This window comes from Molossus molossus, unplaced genomic scaffold (assembly GCF_014108415.1).
Source record: "Molossus molossus isolate mMolMol1 unplaced genomic scaffold, mMolMol1.p scaffold_m16_p_17, whole genome shotgun sequence".
NCBI classification, from domain to species: domain Eukaryota; kingdom Metazoa; phylum Chordata; class Mammalia; order Chiroptera; family Molossidae; genus Molossus; species Molossus molossus.
Window position 1 is genome coordinate 15,502,453 of NW_023425352.1, and position 27,334 is coordinate 15,529,786.

Below are 27,334 nucleotides of genomic sequence, written 5' to 3' on the forward strand. Positions count from 1 at the left end.
TGGCCTGACTCTAGTGCAGTATAATGGTGTTCAGCCGCCAGAAGACTGGGGAGCAGTAGATAGCAGGAATAGGGATTTATAAGAGGCCAAGAGATTTTCTGTCTGATCCTCCAAAAGGGACAGGAGCTCCTCAATTCCCTGGACTCAGCCCTTCCCAAGGCTCACCCCTGAGAATCTCTGATTCCCCCAAAGCCCCAGGCGGAAGCTCGTGTATGCTCTTTTCAACCCTTTAGAAACATTTTAGATTCAGAGAGGGACCAAATCCCAACCTCTGTGCTCAGTGAGCTTCCTCCAGCTAAACGTCAAGGGATCCCTGCATGACGGACAGGTACTCACACACAAGCTTTCAAATTCTCTTTATTAAAAATCTTTTTTTTTTCCCTTTTGTAAAAACAAGCACTTGCGGTCAATTATACAGATCAGGAAAGTATTGACAATGTATATAGGACACTCAACGAATTCCAATACTTTACAAGTTCAAACTTCAATTAGCTAGTGTTTCTCTTTTTCTCATAAGCTCAAAAAACAAACTCTGGTCCAGTTCAAGAATAATCTAACAGGTCACAGCCTCGGACTGTCCAAGGAAGGGAAACTCTGATACTCACACCAACATCAAATTTACCAAATTCTTTGGGACTATTGTCTGGATATACCTTATTTCAGATGTTTACCATGAAAAGAAAATTACATGGGCCGCTGGTTATATTAACCCAGGGTACGAACAACTCTGTTGCTCAAGGCAGCAGTTGCTCTTGAATAACCTTTCTGGGGAGACACTTTGAAATGGTTGACAAACACTGAAGGAAAGCTTTAAAAAATAAATCAATATTTTCCTGGTTGCCTTCACTGCTGCTGTGTGTATGACACACGTAGGAATAAAAAGAGCAAATTATCGAGTGGGTGAAGGACCATGCCAAAGGAATTGTATAAAAATAAATAAAAATAAATAAATATATATATACACACAAATACAGAGCTTAGATGATTTTGAACTGGAAGTTCTGATCGAATGCAGAGTGTGCCTTGCCCGTCGCCCTCCCAGGGGCTCCCTCCAGCTTTCCGACGTGGAGAAGGTCAGTCTGTCAGCAAGGGAGCCATGGCATTACTCAGGAAAGAGGCTGTTCGAACAGCCATCCAGGTCTCCATGGAAACACGCTGGGGGAGGATGAGGCGGTGGGGTCAGCTTCCACTCTGCTGGGAGAAGAGACCGCCAGCCTCTTTGAAGCGCAGGGTTCTAGCCTCTAGGCGGAGGCAGGCTGTTCCCAGCAAGGTTTGGCCACGAGGCGGGAGAGCTGGCCCTGGACTTCCCTCCAGTGGGAAGACAGACACACAGGGCCAAAGATTTTCCGAGAAATGGAGGAGGCTGGTTTCCAGAATACTAGGTGAAAAAAACCGCGTGGAGGCGGCCAGGGGACCGGGTCTGGGCTGAGCCAACATCTTCAGATTCTACTCTGAGACATGAACCTCTCTGAGGCCCCACGAGGCCTGGTGTCAAATTAGGGTTCGCTGCTTCCTGCAGCCTCTCCCCCTGTACCTGCCCACGCTCACTGCTTCCCCTGGGGCTTGAACTCGTCTCTCTTGCAGGTTCCCAACAGGTCTCCTTGTGATCACTGGCCCCAAGGTTCACACATGATCATTTTATGTGTGTTCTACATTTCTTTCCCTTCTGTGCCTCAGTTTTCTCACTGATAAAAAGTCAGTGTCGAACTGAGATAATCTCTCTACCCTTCTGCCATTAGTGAGGAAGACGGACTATGCAGTGGACTCTTATCTACCTGAAGAACAAACAGGCAACCCTCCCCCCACCAAGTCAATCTCTTCCTATCTTCCTGCAGTGTCAGGAATAGAAACAATAGAGACTGTCTTCCAAGGGGCTAAGCCTGGGGGCGCCGCCAGGGGAGTATCTCAGCTGTGGGAACTGCACCAGGCTCCCCTCTGACCTTCTTGAGGTCTTCTCAAGGGCGCAGCCCAGCCTCGGTTCCGCCAATGGCTTCGTCCCCAAGCCTTCCAATGGAACATCACACCAGAGACCTGCAGCCCATCTGGGGCCTGAAGGCATCGCCTGATGGGAGTCAGGCCTCTGTTCTTCACAATGTCTGACAGCAAAGTGTGCTCACGGGGTCAACTCTGACACACCCTGACCTGCTGCCAAATCGGAGAGGGCCTCCCTGCAAACACCACAATCCTCCACTGCTCTTCAGCCCTGCAGCCTTTTCCTCCGCTTCTCCCCACACTGAGCCACCAGTGCGAACCACCCCACAGCGAGGCTGCTGGAGCCGAGTGCAGCACCGAGGGCGAGCCAGGGACAGGTGCTGTCTCCTTGTTCTGGTGTCACCCATGGCAGGGAGGCCAACATTCGACCTACGCCCTTACCAACTCCTGTTTTCGCTGGAGGGAGAGGATGCTTCCCTTTTCATTTTCAATGAAAGCGAATCTATACCAAATGCATTGTCCAGAATGGAACAAACCCTGGCATCTCCTGAAAACAAGTGGAGGGAAATAAGTTTTAGGGGAAACTATCAGAGTTTCCGAAATGAAGGGCTCATTTCCTCCCCCATCACATTCATTTAATTTTACTTTAAGGCATGAACCTGGTAGACATCTAGAGAGGGTAAAAGAGTAATTCATAACATCAGGGACTTTTTGAAAAGCTGGTCCAGCTGGAGGAACTCCCAGCTCCTGCCAAAGGACTGTTGAAGGTGCCCCTCCGGGACAGCGTACCCACCCCGATCCCCTGCGCACGACGCCAGGCAGAGAAGCTGCCCTGGGTTCAGTGATGTGGTTCTCGACCCAGGAGTTTCCATGAAAACTTTTCCTTGGATGGCTCAGCCTGGCCTGACCTGTTCTATCCCACCAAGAATATGAACACTGTGAAAGTCCCTGAGAAGTTGGATTTTATGAAAAGGAAAGGACCCTTGGCACAGAAGGAGGGAGAGGGAAGAAGAGAGAGCAGCAGATTAAAAGGCTGTCTGAAGGAAACCAGTGGTGATGGCCCTGGGAGGCACTTCAGGGGCGTTTTCAGGGGTCTCTGGGAACACACCCAGGCCCGGTGGCCTGCCTGCTTGTCCTTCCTCTCTGGCTTGAGCTCCCAGCCTCCGCGGTCGGAAGGCCCCACCTTGGCGGGCCCTCCCTCCCAGCTTCCAACAGCACCAGGGGCGTCAGAGCTTCTTCTTTTCAAAGTGGGGCACGATCCCGCTGGCCTCGGGCCTCGGGCTGCCTGCCCCCTCCGTCTCCTTCAGGCCCTCCTCGGCCAGCTGGGACAAGTACTTCTGTGGGGGGAAGAGACAGACAGAGGAGGAGAAAAAGGGTTAGTGGTGACCTAGCTGGGACAGGAGAGGAGAGTACAGGCGTGTGCTTGGCTTCCTTTCCTGTCATCCTGCCTAGTAAGTGAGGCCCCCTCGCCCGCCTCCCCAAATCCTGCGGGGGCTACAGGACCCATGCTAAGCAATGCACTTTCTCCCCGTGTGTCAGGTCACAAGGGACACGTGTCTCCTGCAGCAAACCTAGAAATCACAGCTCCTCACAGCAGGCCCTTCCACGGCCCTATCCTGTGCAAGTGCTGTTCTAACTGCTTTTCTTTTAACCTCATTTAATCCTCACGACAACTCTGCTTGTTTTCCAGGAAGAGCCCAGTATCCAGGCAGCACGTCCACGTGTAAAGGAAGAGGGAGGAGAGGGAAGCTGTCCTATAGAGACGGGACAGACAAAACCGCAGCCTGACATTTGAGACTCCTGACAACCTGCTTCCTGTCAGGCAGGCTGACAGGTGCAGTGTCCTGGAGGTCCTTTACGGATTTCTGTTCTGTAGCGGGGGCTGCCTCACAGTGCCAGGGCACTCCCTGCTAGGACAGGCCCCCAGCCAAACGCCAGGCCGCTCCTGGGATTCTGGATTTATCGCAGTGAGACCGACCCAGACAATGTCTGGGCCCCAGCTGTGCCCTCTGAGGGCTGGGCAGCCAGGGGCAGTGCAAACAGCACTTGATTAGGAGCCGGCAGGGGTAGGTCCAGCACATGGTCAAGTGTGGGCTCTTCTGTCAGATGACCTGGGTTCAAATCCTAGGTCTCAACAGGCAAATCACCCAATATCTCTGACACTGTTAAGTGTGGGTCATAACGGAACTACCTGGGTTCAAATCCTAGGTCTCAACAGGCAAATCACCCAATATCTCTGACACAGTTAAGTGTGGGTCATAACAGAACTACCATGGAATGTTGCTGTGACATCCAAGAGAGGTACCATAAAACATTTAGCACAGCGCTGGCACAGAATAAACACTCTGTGATGCTGCCCTTTATCACAAGTGGTACCAGTCATCTGATTTCAAGAAAGTCACCCATCTTCTCCCAGCCTCAGACCCATATCAGTTAAATGGGAGAAACAGTGTCCTCCCCCTCCCAGGGTGACTTGAGGGGCAGGCAATGTCTGCCCTTTCTAGAAGCAGCTATGGTTGGCTTGGAGAGGTAGGTGAGCCTGATGGGAGGGAGCTGACTGTGCATCCCTGCTAGCCGGCTTCGGGTGGAGGGCCAGGATTCTCCTCCGCCTCAGCCGGGGAAGGGAAAGGTGTGTTCAGACAGGCAAGTGGGTGAGTGTGCTACGTGCTGACGCGTTCCTCTCTGGCCTGGAGCCAAGCAGAGTCTAGCTTTCCTCTCTGGTGCTGACTCCACCTGTTCTGGGTCTCCCCTGGGGGTTCCCTCTGTGCTGTGACCAGCAGTGAGGCAAGTAGAGGTTGCAGAGAGAACTTCCACCTGCTCCTGCTTTGTAGCATCATCCCCAAGCCCTACCTCCAGCCTCCTGGGGGGCTAAGTTTACAAGCTGCCTGACTTAGATGCCAGCCAGCACCTGCTCCTTGGGTCTGAGTTCTTCACTTTTCACACTCACCACTTGGGGCAGGGTGGGGTGGGTGAGGCTATGTGGACAGATTCTGTCAAGGCCACTGACAGAAACCCTATCTGGGCCGCCTGCGGTGGAGGCTCCCAGCTCCCTGACAGGTGCGCAGGGAAACCTGAACTGTGGCTGGCAGGTGTAGGGGCTTAGCCACTGTCTGGACTGGACACGCCGGGGGACCACAGGAATGGCTCCGCCCTGCTGTGGGAGGTGAGTCCGCTGGGGGGTCTGGCCCTGAGAAAAAGCACAGGGCTTAGAATCAGAGGCCTGGACTCTTTCTGACTTCCTGGTCTAGCTGATAACGTTGGATGAGACCAAAGGTTCTTACACCGAGGCATCAGAACCTGCTGGAAAGATGTTTAAAATTCAGATTCTCAGGCCCGGCCCTAGAGAGAATGAATATGCAGGTATAAGGCGGGTACAGGAAGTTGCATTTATAAAAGCTGTCAGCTGCTATGAGGACCGGATTTGGGAAAATCAGGACCAGGTGATCTCCAGGACTGAGTCCACTGATGCCATTCTGTGGGTTTCTTCTTGCTGGGGTGGCAGCAATGATGTCTTCAGGGACGATGGCTGCCCTCAGCTGGCTTTGTGGAGCCCAGTCTGAACTTTTGGTCTGGCCAAGTCGGGCCTTGACTGCCCTCCCCCAGGAGAGGCCAGGACTTGGGCCTCAGACCCCATGGCTTCTTTGGCCACAGGGCAGCTGCTCTCTGGAGGGAAATCAAGAGGCTTAAGTGACCTGAGTTTGGGCAAAGCCAATGATAGTCCCTTGCAGATGGTGACCCAGGCCATGACATTATGGGTCTCAGTTTGCAGGAGCAGCTTAATAGAGTCAAAAGAGAAAAGTGATTAAGAATCAGGTGACCTGTTTCCAGGCCTGGTAACTCACCATCTGCCTGGTGTTGGACAAATCACATAGCTCGTCGGGCCTCAAATATAAAACAAGAGAATTGGCCCATATCTGAGTTCCTTCACTAGGGCTGTACTTAAATACTTTGGGGAACTTCTCAAATTACATGTTCTTGGGTGCTCCCCAATTCCACTGAACATCTGAGCTCATATATATACTTTTGAACACTGACCAGGTGATTCTCGTTCACATCTCTGGTTAAGAAGCAGATCGGCCACTGGGACCATTTGACTGTGACAGTAGTGCCTGCTCTGGAATCAGGACACGCTGCCACCCTGAGGGTCTTTCTGAGTGGAGGCTTTGTATGTCAAGAAACTAGTCTGATTACTATAGTGAAAACAGAAGGTGCAATAAAAAGAGAAGATACCCTGGGCATCTGATATACCATGCTTTCTGTTAGGTCACTAAGCCAGAAGTTAATTATGAAAACCACTTTTGAGTATGTTACATATTAGGTGTATATCGTAGAGCACATTACTATATTTCATCGATTTTAAGATGCTTTTTTTCCCACACATTAACATCTCTGAAATTGAGATGCATTTTTACAGTTGATGGAGTCTCACTGTTTAATATTCAACATTTTTTTCTTGGTATCAGAAACTAGTGTGTCTTATAACTGATGGCACCTTAGATTGGATGAAATATGGTGTACAGAGTATTTTTATACATCACCTGTTAATATTCTCTAAAACTTCATTTATTGCTGACCTCCTACACTAGATTGGAAACTCCACAAGGGCAGGGTTTGCCTGCATTTCTGTTTTTTGTTGCTGTGTCCCCAATGCCTAGAACAGTGTCTGATACATAGTATCCCTGTGACAAACAGTTGCAGTATGGATGAACATTGGAGCAGAGCACAACAATGGCGTTTATTCCAGCTAGCCAACAGGGACACTGCACAGGGGACCAGAAACAGAAATGTCTGCATCTGGAACATCCAGGTCTTGTGAAAGGGGTCAGCCCTAACCATAGGCCAGGTGAACGCAAACCCAAGTCACTTAGTTTGTGTAAAGGGAGAGGCAGGGACAAAGCACCTGACCCAACAGAATGTTGTTAAGTACCACAGTGGAGACAGAGGCTCTGAGAGCACATGGGAGGCCGCCACCACGTGGAGCCGCTTGGTGGAGTCAGGTCTCCGGGTGGTGGAAGGAGAGAGAAACTCCTCAGAAACAGACACTAGAGTCCCCATCCCCCTCCCCCCAGTGCCAGGCAAGGAAGGCCAACGGTTACCTGTAAGTTCCTGTAATGGACAGCACTGCGGCAGTGGCTTATCTTCGCCATCTCCTCACTCGTGTAGAACAGCCCACACAGCTTGCAGTAAAACCCAGTCCTGGGTACCACAAACTCCACCCCTGCAGAAGGATGGGGGATGCACAGGTAGGCAATCAGGAAGGTGATGGGAGGCCCCTGTGGTCCTGCAGCCTTCAGGTGGAAACGGAGGCAATGAGATCCACCCCTTACTGGCTGTTGACTCTGGTTGGTGACCGAGCTTCTCCAAGCCCCGGTTTCCTCATTTGTAAACATGAAGAGACGAGCGCCCACTTCATTCACAGGAGGCAGTGAATGTGAGGGCTGGGCTATGCTGAGCAAGCATATGCTCTGCAGCTGCCTCTGGGAACTAGGTCCAGGCTCCCCTAGAACCAGACTGTTTCTGGGGAGAGGAGGAGGGAGGAGGTTTCTTACATTTCACTTGTTGGATGTCATTTCTCTGCACTCTACCCCTCTCTGCAGCAGTTGTGGCCAGGACTCTGGAAGAATGCTCTCATTTTTGTTGGTTCATTTTAGAATTATGTTCATTAAAGAAAAAAATTTTAAATAAACAAAAGTGAGGAAAAATCACCCAGAGTCATTCCAATCAAAACATTCTCTTCCACACTATCCATAGGTAGAGCCTTTGGTTGGGGGGCAGTTTTTGTTGTTGTTGTTCAGATACAGTGGGGGGGAGAGCGAGGAAAATAGAGAGAGAAACATCGATGTGAAAGGGACACATCGAGTGGCTGCCACCTGCACGACCCAACCAGGGCCAGGGATAAACTGCAACCGAGGTACGTGCCCTTAGCGGGAGCCGAACCCGGGTCTCTCTGGACCGCAGGCTGACGCTCTGATCGCTGAGCCAAACCGGCCAGGGCGGGGGGCAGTTTTAATTACACCCTAAGTGCAATGTGTCTCCTCCTTTTTTCATGTAATAGTACATCATAAACATTCCCCCACCCTTCTCTGGTCTCTACATCTGCACCATCAACTAACAGTATTTCATTTGTCATTGTGAACGTAAGTCCCAGGATTCTGGGAGCCTCTGATTCTAAGGAACAAAAACAGTGGCCTGACAGCCCAAAAAGCGAGTGTCAAAGCCCAGAAAATTGATCTTTGAAGGGATGGTGGCTGTTCCAGCCTCCACCAAGGTGTCTTAGGGGGGTCACAGTTCCCCTCTTGCAGATACTATCAGCACAGTAGAAAGAGTCTAGGTCTGAGCGGGCTCAGGCTGGACACTAAGAACCTACATGACCTGGGGAGAGCCAGCTGAACCCCTCCTGGGCCTCAGTTTCCTCAGGGCCCTGACTGTACAGCGCCAGCCAGAGGGCAGGGTATGGGGGATGTGAGAAGCAAGACCCGTCGGAACTGAAGGAGACAGGCTGACGGATTTCAGACCGCTTTCAGGCTGGCCGTGCCCGGTGTGTGCTGACACATTTCAGCTGGGCTCTGTCAGGCGCTGCGCCTGGTTAGCTGCCGCTGTTCTCCCGGGGGTGGGCGGAGGGCTGCCCACACTGGAGGGTGCTGGCAGCACACGCCAGGGAAGCAGCAGCTTCTTGCAGAGAGGGACACAGGCCAGGCCTCTACCGAGGTGCTGTGTGACCCCAAGTCTGGGGCGTCCTTCACTTTTCTCCTCCCGCCTCCTGTAAGACAGAGCTCAGTGCCCAGGAGACCCCGTCACGGAGAAGCAGAGCCTTGTAATGACGACGTTTCTGGTCTCCATTTCAGACAAGCCACTTCTCAGTGCGGAGGGGCAGGCCTGAGGAAGGAGGGAGCGCAGGCGCGTGCCCACTCCTGCTTGACACCCGGCTCCTCCGAGGTCCAGGGCCTGGCTGCCCCTCCGCCCAGTTTCTCAAACTGCCGTGTAGCACGCTGAGTGCCCCCGGCCACCTACAGCAGTCCCCGGAAGTGAGAGGGCCGCACGCAGGCCCAGCTGAGTGTCCTTCCCCTCCTCACCCTGCACCCCTGTCACCCCAGAGGACGGAAAACGGCTCCAGCTGTGCCTGTGAGTGGGCCCTTTGCCCCCCACCTCACACATGAGCCCTGGCTGCTGCTCTGCAGGGGCAGAAGCTCACACAAGACAAGGTGAAGGCAACCGGAAAAGGAGCGGCAGGATGGGCCAGCTGGCTGGTGCCGGGAAAGAAGCCTTGGGGTTTTCTCCGCAGACCCTGGCTGATGCCGCCAGGATTCCCCAGGTTTCCCAAGAGGCCTTCCTGCCCCTGTCCTGGTCCCCCAGATGGGGTGCAGCTGGCTCAGAAACCACCAGAGCATGAAGCAGGCTCCTTCAGCCCCGGCGCACAGCTACCATCTGTGTCTTCTGGGTGAGATTTCACTCCAACAAAAGCGTCCGTTGCCAAGAGCTTGGACGCCGCAGTGTAGGGGAAGGTAGATGAATGAGCCAGAGAGCCCCAGGCCTCTATGTACAGTGTGATCTCAGGTACATACTCAACCTTTCTATTTTTGTTCAGATAGAGTGGGAGGGATGGAGAGGGAGAGAGAGAGAGAAACATCGACATGAAAGGGACACATCGAGTGGCTGCCACCCACACGACCCAACCAGGGCCGGGGACAAACTGCAACCGAGGTACGTGCCCTTCGCGGGAACCGAACTCGGGTCTCTCTGGACCGCAGGCCGACGCTCTAACCGCTGAGCAAAACCAGCCAGGGCCATTACTCAACCTTTCTGAGATGAGTTTCCTCATCTGGAAAAGCCATAATCATACCACACGTGGTGCCATGGAGAGCACCTCTCGGTTTGTGTGGTGCTTAGAAAACACACACGTGTTACACATTTCTCTGCAGTGGCGACTGCCTCGTGTGTGCCTTCCCGCCCGCCACCCTGCAGCGTGCCGCCGGGAACCGGACTCCACAGCTTGGCAGCAACTCTCTTCCCCAGCCCTGCCCAGCGGCTGGTCAGAAGCACCAGCAGGCAAAAGACAGCGTGGGGGAGATTTGACTGGGAGGATCCCCAAATGCCTGGTAACCCCCTGTGCAGCTGGGCGTCGTCACAGGCACCCAGGCCAACACCGCCTCAGGACGCCTCTGGAATGTGAGCACCGAGGGAAGTGGCGGCATCAGGACAAACTGCCACAGCCCCGACAAGTTCTGGAGCCGCTTGGTCCTCCCGTTTTTCAGCCTCTATTAAGTACAATAATTAAAGCTGCATTTGCCTTCTAATAATAGCTCCTGGTGCGGGTAATTATAACTCCAACGTTGCAGCAAAGCCCAGGATGGGTGGAGGGAGCCTGCGATTTGCAGGCAGTGTCCTTCGGTTCTGGTTTGAGCAGGCCCTGGCAGGCTGGCACCGCCTCGGGACACCAGGGCACCCCTGTGCCCGCCCCGTGAGCAAGGGGACTTCACCTCCCTTTCCTCTCCATGGTGTGCTCAGACCTTGGCATGATTCATTTCACCTCCCTGCTCTCCACAGGGACAAAGCCAGGAAGTTGTCCCCACCTTTCTAGAAGTCTCTCTGCAGCAGCGACCAATCCTGGAAGGTGAAGGGTTACGCAGTCCCAGTGAGAGGAAACATAGTAAGTCTCAATAACCACTTCATGAACAAATAGTAACAATAGACAACACTTTCTAAATACCTCCTACTAGAAGACACTAACACCTGACAAGTATTCATTCATTTAATCCTCAAAATAACCCTACATGGTAGGCTTCTATTACTATCCCCGATTTATAGATCAAAAAAGCCAAGCACAGGGGTTAAGCCGCTGCTCCCCCAGCCAGCGAGGTCTGAACCCAGGGAGTCGGATTCCACAGCCTGTGCTTTGAGCCGCTGCATGAAACTGCCTTCCCCACAGGCTGCCGGGACTGCAGGGACGGAGGGCAGAGTTGTCTCCGAGCAGAAATCCTCACTTCTGTCCTGAACCCCCTGTGCTATCTTAGGAAAGTCTGTGGGCCTGTTTCCTCACCTATCAAATGTGGACAATAGTACCATACAGCTCTCCCACCCCCAGAGATCAACAGGACAATGGGTCTCAAAGCTAATCAAAGACTATAATCAAGTACAAAACTATAATTTATAAGAGTGCCAAACCAGAAACAACCCAAATGCCCAACAACGGATGAATAAATATACCACACGTGGTACCCACAATGCAATACTCCTCCACAATACAAAGAAACCAACTGTGGACACACCCAACAATACAGATGAACCTCAAAGCAATTATCCTGAGTGAAAGAAACCAGGCAAAGACAGTCATGCTATATGTTCCCTTCATGTAAAATTCTAGAATGCAAACTAGTGTTTAGTGGCCAAAAGCAGATCAGTGGTTACCTGGGACTGAGGTATGAAGAAGAGGGTATCAAGAAATTTTGGGGATGATGAATATGTTCATTATCTTAATTGTGACAATCTCACAGGTAATCAGACCTTTTTGCTTCCTGCTTCTGTAAACTGCTTACCGCTCTCATCTAAAGAACGTCCGCCCAGCCCGCTATAAAGCTAGGCGCGCCCCACAACTCAGGGCCCAGAATTTGGAGACCGCCTCCTCTGGGTCCGCATGTGTGAATAAAAGAACCTCTTCACTTCCTCCGGTGTTGGGTCTGAGTCTTTTCCATAACAGTACATTTATTACACCTCAGTAGAGCTGCTTTAAAAAAACAGAATTAGAGCCCGGCCGGTGTGGCTCAGTGGCTGAACGTCGTCCCGTGGACTGAGAGGTCCCAGTTTAATTCCCAGTCAGGGCACATGCCCAGGTTGTGGGCTTGATCCCCCGTGGGACATGTGCAGGAGGTGGCCCATCGATGTTCACTCTCATCCATGTTTTTCTCTCTCTCTCCCTTCCTTTCTCTCTAAAACAATCAGTGAAAAAATATATTAAAAAATAAAAAAACAGAACGATACCATTTTCCTCCTAACAGATTGGTAAAGATTAAAAACTGATAATATCCAATGTTGGCCAGGAAGTGGAGGATGAGAACTCGCACTCAAGGTAGCTGTTGAAACTGGTATAATCTTTCTGGAGTGCAGTTTAGTAGCAATTATGAAAATCTGAAGTGCAAATATGTAGGACCCAGGCTAGGACGCTGTCCTACAGAAACACTGGCACACAGACAAAGGTGACAGCCGGTGCATGAGGCAGCGGAGCTGAGACAACATGGTCCCCCAGTCAGACCACTGGGACTGACGCCCTGACTCTAGTCTTGGCCGATCTTTAGCTTTGTAACCTTGCATCTCAGATTTCGGATCTGTAAAACACGAAACTGACCTCATATGAGTTTTCAGAGAGCTAAATGAGATAATATATGCAAAACACCAGGAACCATGCCTGCGAGCCAAATGATAAAAGTAAGCGTTTCGCTACTGTAGCATTGTAATAATGGGAAAAAAGATTTAAAACATCCTAAGTGTTCACCAGGAGAATGGTTCGGTAAGTGATGGTATATCTTTTAAGATGGAAAATTTGCAGTGGTTAAAAAGAAGAGGTTTTTGCCTGGCCCATTTGGCTCAGCGGTTAGAGCGTCGGCCTGCAGACCAAAGAGTCCAGGTTCAATTCTGGTCAAGGGCATGTACATCAGTTGCAGTTCAGTCCCCAGCCCTGGTTGGGGTCATGTGGGAGGCAACCAATTGGTGTGTCTCTCTCACATCGATGTTTCTCTCTGTCTTTCTCTCTCTCCCCCTCCCACTCTATCTGAAGAATCAATGGAAAAATATCCTTGGGTGAGGATTAAAAAAAAAAGTTTTCTTCTGTACTGACATGAAGAGATCTCTAAGACTCACTGTTAAATTTAAAAAGTAAATTACTGAACATCATGTATATAGTGTGATCTTATTTTGGTGGAAGAAAACTATTTGAGACTATGACAGTGGCTACCTCTAGAGTTGGGGAGAGGCTGGGGGAAGAGATACAATGTTCACTATTAACTTTATATGGTTCTTATTTTAAAAATTTGTTACAGTCATCTTTCACCTTTTTTGTAATAAAAAGCAATAATAAAAAGACACAAAGTATAAGGTAGCAGAATGTATTCTTAATTTTTGCCTCTGTGTGTCAATTAGATTCCAAATTCTTGAATGACAAGAGACGTGTGTCATATCTCGCGGCTCCCTGAGTGCCCAGCAGAGCCGGCTGACAGACTGGACGCTCGCAGAACGCATGAACCGACTGTCTAGCACCTTCTTCCTCAAGGTGGCCTTTGCCACAGTTTCCCAGGGTTAAACCCCCCCGGGGCCCTCTTAGTTCATCCTAAAGTATTTCTTTTTGTAGCTTTTGTCCTGAGGCATACTGGAGGCTACGCAGCAAATTTAGCCCTTAAAAAAAAAAGACATTTGCTTTTCAGTCTGACTCAATGAGAACGGTACACTTGGAGGACAGAAGCCAGAAGAAATGTTTGAAGGAGATGAAAAGAAAAAGAGAAACATGATGAAACGGGTGAGCCTCCACGCTGAACGGCCCCTCCCCGACTGAGCGGACACAGGGTCCTTGGCCGTGGGCATCACGGAGCCCACACTTCGTGTGGGTCCTTGTGGCACCTTCCCCAGCTCCTTCTCTGAGCAGCTGCTACCCTCCTTTCCTCACTGCTTTCCAACCTGCACGGTTAACGCAGAGACCATGCTGGCTGAAGCTCCCAGGGAACTTTCTTAAAGGACCTTCACTCCCTACCCTGAAATTCTAGTTACCTCTCCTTTTTGAAAATGTGTCCTAGGTGATTCTATTAGTAACTCCCTCCCTGCCCCACTCCCACACTTCCACCATGGAAAAACCACCAATCTGGTCCAATTCCACATTACAGGTGAGGAAACTGGAGGCCCAGGAACTCCCAAACCCACTGCTGTGTGAGGCCTTGTCACCCCTTTGCCTGGGGCCTGAGCCATCACCGCTCTCAGCCCCCCACCCCCCACTGCTGCCCAGCCCGGACCCGCCAGGCTCTCCCCTGGACAGAGCCCTGATCTCCATTCTGCCTCTGGCTGGCTGCTTCCTGGCTGTGTGAATGAACTCTGACAGGGCCTCCCACTGCCAAGGCCTCCAAGAAAAGTATCTTTACACCTTTCTCTCTCTTTCTCTTTTTCCAGTCCAATTGTCACTAAAGGACTCGAAGTGACTGGGAACAAAACAAAAACAAAAAAACATTCTTGGGTATGACTTGCCTGAGGACCAGCAGTCACCCAGTCATGGAGGAAGGATGGGGCCCAGGTCCCTCTCTGTGCAATGCTCCTCCATCAGCTGCAGAGCCCACCCCCAATGCAGTCTCTTCAGCATCACTGCCTCAGAGAAGGTCACCACCCAAAAGAGGAACAGGTGGCACTGTTTCTGGAAGGGCTGGGGCAAGGAGGATGGGAAGACAGAAGCAGAAGCGGCCACAAGGCCTCTGCTTCCCTGCCTGAATAAGGGCTGTGTGGTCAGGAATAAAGCCTTCCCTGCAAGGAAGTCTCTGAGCTCTGGCTCCCAGGGCCGTGCTAGTCAAGGCCTGGCCCCATGATGTATCTGCTCTCCAATGGGAGACTGAAATGGCAAGAGACTTTTAAGTAGCACCTTGCAAATGCAGGTGATTGCATCAGACCTGAAAAACAACAACAAAGTGTCAAGCTCTGAGACCTTCCCAGGGAACTCTCACTTCCTGGGGCTGAATTCTCTGGAAGGGCTGTGTGTATCACCTACCTAGAGGAATGCTAAGTTCACTGAACACATCCTCTGGTTCCCAGGAGGGCAAAGAAAGGGGCTGTTTCAGCTCCACTTCAGTGCATTCCGGTGACCTCACGTCCAGGGATTTCATTTCCATGTACCTTGAGTTTTCTGCAAAACATGAGCCAAAGCAAAGAACTACTGAAACACAACATGCCTCCAAGAATCCCTGAAATTCTCGTCACTGCTGTGTGATCAGGACTCGTTCCTCGGACCATTTAATTACATGGGGCCGGGACGATGACTGCTCATTAGAACCCAAGTGCTATAATTTAAGAGCTTTTTCTACTGCCAAGAGAATGCCACACACACAAGAAAACTTGGCAAATCTTTGCATCGGGCCTGTGGGGGATAGGCTGCTGATGCCTTGGGTGGAGGTGATCTACGCCCATTCCCCCCGACTCCATATCATTCCATCTCTGCAGGAGGAAGAATTACTGAAGGGCAGAAATTGTGCTGACGTCCACAGGAGCACGGAGGCTGGCAGGAAAGGCCGTGCCATTCTCTCACCCCAAGCTGGTAGAACAGTGTTATTAAATATGAACTCCAAACACTGGGTAAGCTACACTGCATGTTGAGACCTATACCGTGAAAGGGAAGGGGTTCAAGCAGAGCAGGGTGAACATTTCACTCCTCTGTTCTTGCCTCCTCTGGACACAGCCCAGGCAGCGTTTCTCTAGCAACAAGAAGGCATCTCATGACAGAGTTTCCATGGAGACTCAGATCCACGCAGGTGAAAACAGCTCAGGTCAGCTTGACATGGAGGAAAGCCCAAGCTTCCAGCTCACCGACCGGCTTATGCCAGCTACAGCGCTGGGCAGAGGTGTTTATTTTGAAGCCTTTCCTCTATCGTTTCTGCCCCCGACTCCTGCCCCCACTCACTTCCCCCCCTGGAATGCTGCAGGCTTTCAGGAATGAACCTCCTTATTTTCACTGGGAGAACATGGAGGGCTACTCCCCCTTCCTGTCCTGAGAGCCCTTGATGGATCTTAGTTTCCACTTGGCAGAGAAGACAGGGCTTAGCCTATTTTAAACTGTTTTTCATGATGTCATAGTGCCGGGCACAGACACAGCATCACCTCCGATGGAGGCAGAGGAGGTCCTGGGACGAGTCTTGTTTCACTATCAGTCCCTGGAGAAAAGTGGGCTGAGGTGGAAAGAAAGGGGACAGGCCATCCCCCGAGTGAGCCCCTCATTCTTCCCCCTGCCGTCCCTTCGGGGCTCCCCACACTCCCACTCCCGGGGGCCTCACAGAACTAACAGCCTGGGTGGTCCTCTGTCTGCAGGCACAGAGGCAGCTTGCCAACCCCAGAAACTTTGGCTGATAACTCAAAACTTTGGCTAATTTTAGTTATCAGAGTCTATCCGGGCTCCCAAAAATTCAGAGCAGTCTGTCCTGAGTTTGCTTCTCAGAAAACATGTGACCTGCTATCTGATTCTCTTTGCACCATCTACCTAAGACCTCTAACAGTTCAACCAGGCTCTTAGAAGCGCTCTTTCTGCGCCAACTTGAATGCTGGTCGAGACCCTCTTTATGTTCCTCCTGGCCTGCCCGTGCCCACTCACTTCTCCAGGTGAGCAGTGGCCCCATCAACCCCACCACACAGGGGCAAAGGGAGGTAGTTACCCTGGGTCGACACTCCTTGGAGGTCGGTTTCGGTGGTGGGGCTGGCTTTCTCTTCCAGGGGGCTGCCTTCACAAGCCCCATCTTCGGGAGTCCCCTTGGCCGTGCTGTCATCAAGAAACGGGCTAGGCTGCCGGGCCCGCTCCTCTGCTGGCTTGGGGGAAGACATCTGCTGGAGTGTAGGGGACAGACGCACATCCGAGCTCTCTGCTCCCTCTGCCTCCTTCTCGTAGCAATCTGAACCCGCCAGTGAGCCTGTCTCGCGTTCAGCTGGCTTCTGCTCAGCCTCCAGATTTAGGCCAGGCATTTCCACGTCCATGTCACTGGGGCAGCTCGCGGGAGCAGAAGGCCCTTCTTTGGGAGACTTGTGGCTGACTTCCGTAGCCCCGTTACCTATGGTCTTGACGCCCTCCTTGGTGAAATCCTTGGCTCGGCCCAGGTGTAAGGCAGTTGTCACACAGGAACATATTTCTGGGCACATTTTGTCCTTCTGGTCAATGGGCATGATCTCTTCCAGCTCTGGGATGTCTGGTTCCATGATAAAATCTTCTTCCTCCCCGACCTCGTCCACTGTGACCAGCTCCTCCATGTCCGTGGGGTACCAGCTCTCGTCCTCTGCTTCACTTCCGCTCTCCCAATCTGGGTCCTGAGTAAAGATGCAGAATGGAGGTCACAGGGTGGCCGAGAAGCAGGTTTCGGTCTTCAACCCGAGGGCACGAGCCTCGACCCCAGCACCCCTCAAATCAGAGCGATCCTGAGCATTCTTACTTCTGCCTGGAAACGCTAACTGGGTAATTAGAAGCTGTACATCACCCAAGTCCCACATCACTGATTCTTCTCCAGGATGAGGCTCAAAACAGCACAGGATTTGGAATAAGCCCTTAATGCTTAATCTACTATGTTCAAAGTAGCACAAAGACTTTCAGCTCCTGGTACATAATAGCTGCTCAATAAATAGTTTTTGAATGAACGAATGAATGATTAAGTTATAAACTCTAAATAGATCAACTTGCTGGACCTATATACTTGTATGTAAAGCATCACTAAATGTAACTGTGGCAAAATCCCCCATAAAATTCCCCCAAGCACCCTCTCCCAGCAAGAGTACACCTTCCACAGCCCAGCTCATAGTTGGCCCCTCCTGAAACTTTCCCCTGGTATCCCCAGCAGCCTAGGGGCCCAGCAGCCAGATTTAAGAGATCAGCTTCCTGGCCAGTGATACCCATCCCTAGGCCTCTCCTGACCGGTAAGGCACGAAGCTGGTCACATTCCAAGGACATTTCTCTGGGCTATGGCAGCCCCAGCACTGTAACTGGGTTTTTTCATTTTAATTATGTAAAATAATCTTTATGGGCACAGGAGATGTCTTGTTAATCCCAGGGTCTGGGCCTGCTGAGGTCAGGGCCCCAGACTGAGTACCCAGAGCCCCCCTCCTGTTTCAGCCCCTTCCAAGGGACCTGACTATTTTGGGCTCCTGGCTCTGAGGCCTGAGTCTTTTTTGGGCACATGCTCTCTCTCATGAGCACAGCCAACTTTCGGGAGAGTACGGCAGAGCCCAGGCATGTAATCAAGATCTCCCCACAAGGACTCCACAAAGAGCCCAGGCAGAGCCGCTCCTCCGGGAAGTGCTGGGGAGGCAGCTTCACTCGTGGAAGCACCGGTGGGGCCTCGAACACAGCAGGTGCCACCAGGCAGGACGGGGACGCTTGTCACGTGGTCCTCCGTGGCTGCTGCGCAGACGTGGTTATACTGTCGGCATCTGGGACAAATTTTACCTTCTTTGTTCTTGTGTTTTCTGGATCAGAGGACTCTGTTTCTTTCTCCTGCCTGTGCACTGATGGGGGGGTTTCTTCCATGCCCCCTTTCCCAGCCTTGCCAAAGGAAGAACAGAACAAACCCAATCAGCAGTCGGCAGAGGCAAAGAAGAAAACGAGGACCAAGAGAAGAAGGCTGTTAGCACAGCTAACAGCTGTTGGGGTGTTGCACATACATTTCTTCTACCCTCCCAAGACCCCACAGAGGCAGGTGCTATTATCATCTTCATTTTACACATGAGAGAACTGAGGCTCAGAGAGGCTGAGGAACTTGTTCAAGGTCACACAGACTAATAGAATCCCCCAAATGTCTTAACAGCTAGACTGATACCTTTAGGAGGTCAGAAACCCCTGACAAACCGTGAGACCTGTACACAGTGAGGGGCCAGGGGGGACTGACCCTGGGGCTAGCAACCATCATGGTGACATCTCCCCAACAGATCCGTCTTGGCCACAAAAAATCACGTCCAGGCCACTTACGGGTACAGAGGAGGTTGTCACCCAATCAGTGCCCCTCTCACCACTCTTGCGCCCCATCTCTGTCCTAGAGCTATAGCCCCCAATGGCCACCCCTTCTCTCTCCTTCCTTCTCATCCCTCCCTCAAGTTAAGTCCCTCGTGACAGTGTCATGTCTGGGAAACTGAACAACTAAAAGCAAACGTCTGGTTTGAGAATCAGGGTCTCTCGCCCTGGCCAGTTTGGCTCAGCGGTTAGAGCGTCTGCCTGCGGTCCGGAGGAGAATCAGGGTCTCTCACCAGACTCTAAAACAGAGGTCAGCGAACTACGGTCCTCAAGCCAAACCTGGCCCCGGGCCTCTTCTTGTCGTCTGTGAGCCAACGACGCTTTTCACATTTTCAAGAAGTTACGTTTTAAACGCTCCTTGGCCGAGAGAGACTAAAATATTTGCTATCCGATGTTTTGCAGATAAAGTTTTCCAATGCCTGTTTCAGAGGTTTGGGGAGGATATTCTCCCATGATTTAAACTTTGGCCATCAAATCAATGACTATTCCTGGAGATACTAGGGGCAAGTCGCATTTTCTCCACATTTTTGGCTGAGTTTGGCTTAAAGTAAGTGACTCTACTTCTGATTTCTTAAAAGCTGACACATCCCTCCTGAGCGAAGAGCCAGCTGGGGCAGGAGCACAGGGCTGACTGGTTGAACCAGTTATTACTGGACAGGGGAAGACAGTTCAAATCCTCAGGTCCTTATTCTTTCAGTGTTTGGAGCACAAAATCCCACCAAAATCCCTGCTCAAGTCTTCTGAGCTAACCTAAGTGCTCCAGATGCCTTTTAGCCATCAAAACCCACACTTCTACCAACAGGAGACAACTGTTCTTTATTTTTACCTCTCTGAACAAATTATCCATGGCCTTCCCTTGCCCAAATAAACAACCCTTCCCCTCCCCAGCAGTTACTGTAGCCGCACTCCTAGGGCGACACAGTAAAGAGCGCCTCTCTCGAGAGGAACAGGGAGACGCAGGGGCAGATGCTACCAATGTGCCCCACTGCCCACACCAGCTCACAGACCAGGTCCCAACTGTTGCAAGCAGCACTCTGTCACCACAGGGCCATGGCCACACTAAACCACCTCCTAACTGGTTTCCCCTTTCAGCTCTGTAGCTGCCTCGCACGTCTATTCTCCCCAAGGCAATCAAGAATGATCACTCCAAAATGTAAAAACCATCATATCCTCACGGCACCTTCTTGCTTCTACATTTCATTTGCCTCCCCTTGCACTTAGGATAAACAAAAATCCTTGACTCGCCTCCACTGCTCTGCATGATGTGGCCGCTGTTGAGAAGTCAGCCTCACCTCCCACCATTCTAACCCAGGCTCCCTGCTCCAGCAACACTGGCCTCCAGCCACTGGACCTTTGCACGTGCTGTTCCCTCGGTCTGCTCTGCTTCCTTTCACCCAGTAAATACCACCATTCCTTCAAGTCTCAACAGTCACATCCTAACCTAGGAAAGCCTCTAATTGGTTACAGGCACTGACAGCAATGCATGCCTCCATCTCCTTCTTAGCACGGAACACTCACACTCTCTCACTCATGTGAGGAATTATTTGATTAGTATGTCTTCTCACTAGACCATGAGCTCCATGAGATCAGGAGTCATTTCAGCTTCAATCACAACTGAGCCCCAGTGCTGGGTGCTCCCTGGATACTGGTTAGTAAGATGATGGAGATTGGTAGGAGAGGGTGGAGTGAATACCAAGTTCACACCTGCCTCCCAGTGTGCTCGGGTCTCTGTCTGGGCTCTGAACCGAGAATACGTGGTTTTCTATTTCTCCCGCTCATGGATTATTTATACTGGTGGCTGCAGTCTGGGGACCCTGGGCTCCATCTGTCCCACAGCATGTTTTAGTCTATATAGTTTCTAGAACGTGGGAAATTTCAACAGACATCTGGACTTTGGTCTTGCTCTAAGAAATGGGAGATCATACCCTGGCTGGTTTCTCAGTGGTTAGTGTTGGCCCGTGAACCAAATTGTCACGAGTTTGATTCTGGTCAAGGGCATGTACCTCGGTTGTGGTTTTGTTCCTGGTTCTGGTTGGGGTCGTGCGAGAAGCAACCAATTGATCTCTCTCTCTCTCTCTCTCTCTCTCTCTCTCTCTCTCTCTCTCATCCTTTCCCACTCTATCTGAAGATGAATGGAAAAATATCCTTGGGTGATGATTATTTAAAAAAAAAAACAACAAGCCCTGGCTGGTTTCTCAGTGGTTAGAGCATTGGCCAGCAGTCCAGAGAGACCTGGGTTCGGTTCCCGCTAAGGGCATGTACCTTGGTTGCAGTTTGTCCCCGGCCCTGGTTGGGTTGTGCGGGTGGCAGCCACTCGATGTGTCCCTTTCACGTCGATGTTTCTCTCTCTCTTCCTCTCTCTCCCTCCCACTCTATCTGAACAAAAAATGAAAAAATGTCCTCGGATGAGGATAAAAAAATAAGAAAAAGAAGAAGAAGAAAAGGGAGATCTGACAGTGCGGGGCATGCATTCCGGGATGGCAGCCACAGAATGGAGCTGAGCAGTGGCTGGCTGCTCCCAACAGACAGGCACCTCCTCCTTAGTCTGCCATGGTCCCATCTCTCCACCTGGCTTCACTCATACAATCTGGTCCATGTCACCTGCCTGGCTTCTCTTCTCTAGGCATCTGGGTCTGTAACCCTTGATCCCCTCCCAGCAAGGTGGAGGAGTGCTTCTTTCTCACGTGTCCCCTAGTCACGGATTTGATTTCTTTCCTCCTTCCTATGGTCCAGGGGGGCTCTTATGCATGAACTTGGCCACCCACAAGCACTGAGCCACACTGACACCAGCTTCTCCAGCACGGGCCCTTTCTCCAGAGATCCCAGAGGGTTTCAAAGGATCACAAGCTCATCGAAGTCCTACAGTAGCCTTGTGATCATGCTCATTTCACAACCAAGAAAAGTGAGGGAGAGAACAGGGTGTAACCTGGTTCTCAGAAGCCAGGTCTTTGCCTCCAGTCTGGGTTCAGCCATTCATTCCTTCAACAAGTAGGAATGCCCCCTCTAATCTAGGGGAGGGGCACAGCAGTGAGCGCAGCAGACAAAGCCCTGCCCTCTGGGAGGTGCACTTTGGAGGGGGGGGGCAGACACTAAATACAATAAATAAAGGCCGTAGAGGAGAGGGTAGGAGACAGGTGCTACCAGGGAAAGGATGCAGGGAAGAAAGAGAAGTGTGCTGTTGAAATTGCACATAGTGGCCAGGATAGACCTGTGGGGACTGTGACATCAGTCAGACAGAGGAGGTGAGGAGGGACCCACGTGGACTGGGGGGTGAAGTTCCTAGGCGGGGCCGGTGCGGGGAGATGCCTGCATATTAGAAGACAGGCAAGGCCACCTCCTCAGCCCTGTTACCTTCATTCCCTACGTCTAGTCCCTCAGTCTGTTATCTGGGTCTCGGCGGCCCTGTGGGATTCTGGGTTTTCTCAAGGTCACAACATGGAGCTTGAGGTCAGTGAGGAAAATTCTTCGTTCTGCTGTTTATCCCACCACTGAGTGGTGGGCCTGGGCTTCAAAGCCACAGAACGAATCTGCTGGGGACCCCAGCTAGTCCCTGCCGACCCCACTCTAGGGCTATTAGAGACAGAACCAGTTAAGAGAGACAGAACTGTGGGGCTTTCTGGGCATCCTTTTTGCATCAGGGGCTCTCAGGGTGACTTACAATGTGTGTCACCTTAAATGGGCGAGGGTTGTGTGAACTGTGAAGGGCAGGTAAACAGCAGGAGAAACAGATCACCACAGAAGAGTCTCAGTGTTGGTGGGAGTGTGAAGGGACAGCTCCACAGCTCTGCTGTGGGGACAGGTGGTTCCAGACTGGCAATGTGCGCCCTTGCTCTCCCTGCCCCTCTGTGCCTTTTCCTGAGTCACTACCCTGTCACCAGCACCTGGGACACCTAAGCACATACAGTTGGCCCTCTGTGTCTGCAGGTAGGTTCCTCATTTGCAGATTTAGCCGACCTCAGATAGAAATTCTCAAAAACTAAAGTTACGTTGTTGTTCATATGTACTATGTAGCTGCATCTATCCTGGACATGTACAGACTTTCTTTTCTCGTCATTATTCCGTAAAGTCCACAGTGTAACATTGCATCTACATGGCATTAGGCATTATTTAAGTAACCTAGAGATGACTTCAAGTACAAGGAAGGATGTGTAGAGGTTCCCTGCAAATACGGCACCATCTTACATGAGGGATTTGAACATCCTCATATTTTAGTATTTACAAGGGATCCTGGAACCAATTCCTGGGGGCACTGAAGGAAAACTGCACACTCTTCCTTAGAACATCCACCCATTCACAGGTCCTCAGGATCCAGTTCAAGTCCTCAGCGAGGCACAGGAGGTCCTTCACGTCCCCCTTACCCATTCCCTAATCTCGTCTCCTGACCTTCCCCCAGCTAGGCCAGCCAGGAAAAATCACGGCAGACCCAGATGGGCGCAAAGATCGCTGGGTGTCCTTGCGAAGGAATGCTGGGCAGTTCTCCAGCACAGCTTTCAGGGTATCTGGTTCTTAAGAGTTTGCACTTCAACTTGAGCTGAGCTGCTTTACAGCTCTATACATTGCAGGTGACTGACAGTCATGCAAATGATTCGTGCACATAGAGATGCAAAGGAATTTTATCTGCTGGAGCTGCATTTTATCTGGTCCCAGGATCTCCTCGGAAGAGGTCAGTTTTTCCTGTTAGCAAATTCATGCCCATGTTCCTGATTGCCTCTACATGTTGCCTGGTCTTTAGATTCTCCTTTGAACAGCTTTCTCATCTTACTGGTTCCCTCATTCATGACTGAGTCAACCACATCTTTAATGTGCATTCAGTTTATGTTTGCATGAAAGCAAACTTTTAAAAAACACGATCCTTGACTATACCCTAAAGATGCACTCGTGGCGAGTATCTCCAGGTTCTTGGAGCCAGTCTTTCTTTCTCCCTTTTGCCCTTGCTGCTTCCCAAACTGCTTTTCCCCACTTTCAATGCTCAGCTCAAATGTCCTCTGTGCAGAGTTAACTGCCTGCCGGGCAGCTCATCCCCACCTCCAATCCAGCATGGGCTCCTCTGAAGGCAAGTTGTTTTTGTAGGTCTGTTTCCACCCTTAGACTTGTGCTCTGCCATGACACAGACCATTCACCTCTGGACTTCCCTGTGCCTAGCATACTATCTGCAAAGTGGCATGCTAAGGTACTGGCCCAAATGTGACTCTTCAGAGTTCATGAAGCTGAGAATTGGATTCCTTACTTGGACTTAGTATTGTCACCAACTCCTGGGTCAGACTAGAAAACATGTGTGTAAGATTTTAAAAACTGGGTTCTGTGTGCAGACCCCTTCACCTCCACTATTCCACTGCTACTTAAACGTCGGTGGTTCTGGTGGGAAGGAAGTGTAAGCCAAGTTATAATATAAACCTTGTACCCAGAGTCCTCCGGGTGACACACTGCGTGAATTGAAGTCATGTAGCAGGTTATGAGCTCTTTCAGAGCCTTGGTGAAAGATGCCAGCCAACTGCTGGGCATTTTTATTACAGTGGAAGTAAAACACTGTGGACAGTGTCTAGAGAAACACACCGAGCCCTGGGTGCCCAGTATAATTTAGTGGGTGGTGGCTGTTTCTCCTTTACTGCCTCCCTTCGAAGTCCCATGATTGGTAGATGCTTTTGGCAGGAGAGAAGACAGAGCAGACCAAAGATCTAATCTCTGGTCAGAGTCTGTGGGTACAAACACCTTGGGGCACTCCACCCTGGACAAACAGGAACACGGAGGCCTTTGCATCATGTCCCTCCCTGACTTCTAGTAAAGGCAGCAGGATGCTGTGGCATATGGAGCCAGATCACCTAGGTGTAATTCCAGCTCTGCCATTTCCTGCTGTGTGTCCTTGGGTAACTAGCTTGAGTGCTCTGTGCCTCTGTTTCCTCGTCTAGAGTAATAATATTATTTTTTTAATTAATTAATTAATTTATTTATTTATTTTTATCCTCACTGAGGACATTTTTCCATTTTTTGTTCAGGTAGAGTGGGAGGGAGAGACAGAAAGAGAGAGAGAGAGAAACATCGATGTGAAAGGGACACATCAAGTGGCTGCCTCCCGCATGACCCAACCAGGGCCGGGGACAAACTGCAACTGAGATACATGCCCTTAGCGGGAACCGAACCCAGGACTCTCTGGACCGCAGGTCGACCCTCTAACCGCTGAGCCAAACTGGCCAGGGCTAGAGTAATAATATTATTAATATTACTACCTCAGGATTTCTGTGAGGATTAAATGACTGAGAAAAAGTATTTAACACAGTGCCTGGCTCACAGCAAACACTCAGTAAGTGCTTCCTTCAATCAGGAAACGTTCATCATCATTATATTAACATTATTACCCTTTGGGACCTGTCTCTCCTTACCTGGAGAGGAGATTACATCATTACCTCATTCTCTGCCATTCCGCTTTCCCTCCTATCATCAGCTCCTTCTTGGTCTTTGTCGGGTCTCTTGGTTCTGTTTCTCTCGCCGGGCTTAGGCTTGGTGCTCTCAGGGGCCCTGGTGACCTTTGGCTCCAGCCCATCCTCCTTGCCGGCGTCGTCTGGGTGCGGGTGTCTGCTCTCCCGCAGCCTGGCCTCGTCTTTCCTCCTGGACCTCCCGGAGGCATCCTGCGGCTGCTTCAGATACTTGTCCGCTTTGCCTTTGGGCTCCTTCCGGTGGTAGCCATCCTCCCGGCTCTTGTAGCCTGGCGCCGAGTGGGGCGGGTTGGGGGACCCGGACCTCGGGTGCTTTTCTCGGTGGCCCCGGCCTCCTTCCAGCCGCTCCTCTAACTCGGCTTTGTCCAGTTGCCGAGGGTAGTGTTTGCGATCATGTGCCCACGCGTCGGTCCTGTCCCGCTTGTCCTCCCCGTTCTCCCTCCAGGGGCCCGGGTCCCTGTCTTCCTCTCGCCTGGCGTAGGGGGAGTGCTCCCAGGCGTCGCGGCCGTTGCCCCAGTCCACCCGGGAGGGGCCCAGAGGGCTGTGGGACGAGCTGCAGGAGGTGAAGCTTGGAGTGTGGGACCTTGGGGACAATGACCGGCTCACCGGACTGCGAGACCGTGGCCTTTCGGGGCCATATCTGAGGGGAGCAAAGGAGTGGGTTAGAGAATGTGCAGCCCCGGCCCGGATATCCCGTCCCTCGCGTGGACACCGCGCACGTAACCCCTCTTGCCAGACACTCTGGACCACTCCGTGCGGGCTCGCAGCCCCGAGAGCGCCTCCCTCCATCCCGCTTCTAGGCAGGGTTTCCCAGCCCCGTCCTGTCGCTCTGCCCTTTGCTCACGCCGCCTGGGGCTGGGGTCAATAACTAGACTGGTTTTGGCTCCGCTCCATCTTCCTTCCTCTTACAACTGAGCTCAGCTCTCCTGGAGGGGTGTGTGGGTAGGGGAGCTTGGGGGTGGGGGTGGGCCAGGTGCCCTGCTCCAGCCTGGTGGGCGCAGCCACTCAGCCCTCAGGTTCAGTGAGCCCCCCTCTTGGCTATGAGACTGAAGTCAGCCCCCACCTCCGCCTCCAACAGCATGAAGGCGACCTCTTGGCCTCTGTTTTCTTTATTCCTCATCTCAGTTTGCTGAGATCCTGGGCATGGAAGAGGGACAGTAATTACTGGGAGGTGAGGGGGAGAAGACAGGCTCAGAGGCTCCAGGAATGAAGACTTAGAAAGTTATCTTTGGGTTGGAAGAGACCTTACAACACTGATGTGGTAGTTTTTCAGATGAAAAAACTGAAACCCAGAAAAGGACCCCGACCTGCCTAAGGTTCTAGGCAAGATCTCCTACCCCCCCCCCCCCGCCCCCGAACGGCAGGAGACGCAGCATGGCTTTGCACGTGGGTTTTTTTTTTAACCCAAATAACCATGGTTTAGAAAACAAACAAACAAATAAAAATCCCCAAATTAAGCTGCTACATACAAAAATCCTCTTTATCTCTCTCTTAAGGTTGTTTATTTAGCAAGTAAACTGAGTCACACAGCCACTATTCTAAAAGGATGGTCAATTTTCACTCAGTTCCCAAATCCAGGAAACCATGTAGCCCTCACTGACCAGGAGACACCGAGATGTGGCTCCCTGGGACCAGGCTGCCTTGACCGCCACTGGGGAACAGCCTGGGCTCAGCCCTCGGCAGTGACGTAAGAGCGCCATCTGTGGCTGCCCAGGTGCCTCCTCCTGCTGTTCTCCCCCTTGGCTCTCCACAGGGACTCTCTTCGTGGGGCAGTGACTGGGCAAACTTGTAGCCACGGACTGGCGTGCTCCCAACTTTAGTTGGAAAACTGAACACATTCAATGTTCAGAGTAACTAGTCAAGTAAGTGCTTTTTGGGAGAGCGTCTCCATTCCTGTTCTAACATCTACATTTAGCCATGAAAAATCAAGAGCTGGCTCTAAATAGAACACACACACATGCACACACGCACACACACTTTCAAGTTGTTTTAGCAAAGTATAAACTTGCCCCTAAGAGCCAATTATCAACAGATCCCCTCCTATGTTCCTTTCTAACAAAGGAGGAGCAGCTGAGAGGAAGCTTAGCCTCTCGCATTTTGCTGAGGTTTAACCTGAGCAGCACTTCTGACTGGACTACTGTGTTCCATTGGGCACATGGAAAAGTAGGGCCCAGAAAGGCTGATGGACAGGGCAGGCGCAAGCGCAGGGCATGGCGTGACACAAACACCCTTCAGAATGACAAGCAGGGGAATGTTC

The 27,334-nt window shown here is 51.4% G+C and overlaps 1 protein-coding gene across 1 annotated transcript in view; it reads right to left on the reverse strand.

Annotated features, from left to right (window-relative positions):
• Nucleotides 1–3,136: 3,136 nt before the first annotated feature.
• RBM20 (RNA binding motif protein 20) overlaps nt 3,137–27,334 on the reverse strand; it is a 198,271-nt gene continuing 174,073 nt past the window's right edge. The window contains exons 10-15 of the mRNA XM_036265925.1: nt 25,048–25,717; nt 18,086–18,181; nt 16,314–16,956; nt 14,663–14,797; nt 7,029–7,150; nt 3,137–3,269 (exon numbers count right to left, since the gene is read on the reverse strand). Of these exons, the coding sequence (XP_036121818.1) occupies nt 3,159–3,269; nt 7,029–7,150; nt 14,663–14,797; nt 16,314–16,956; nt 18,086–18,181; nt 25,048–25,717 (1,777 nt within the window). The 3' untranslated portion in view covers nt 3,137–3,158. The remainder of the gene's footprint in view (nt 3,270–7,028; nt 7,151–14,662; nt 14,798–16,313; nt 16,957–18,085; nt 18,182–25,047; nt 25,718–27,334) is intronic.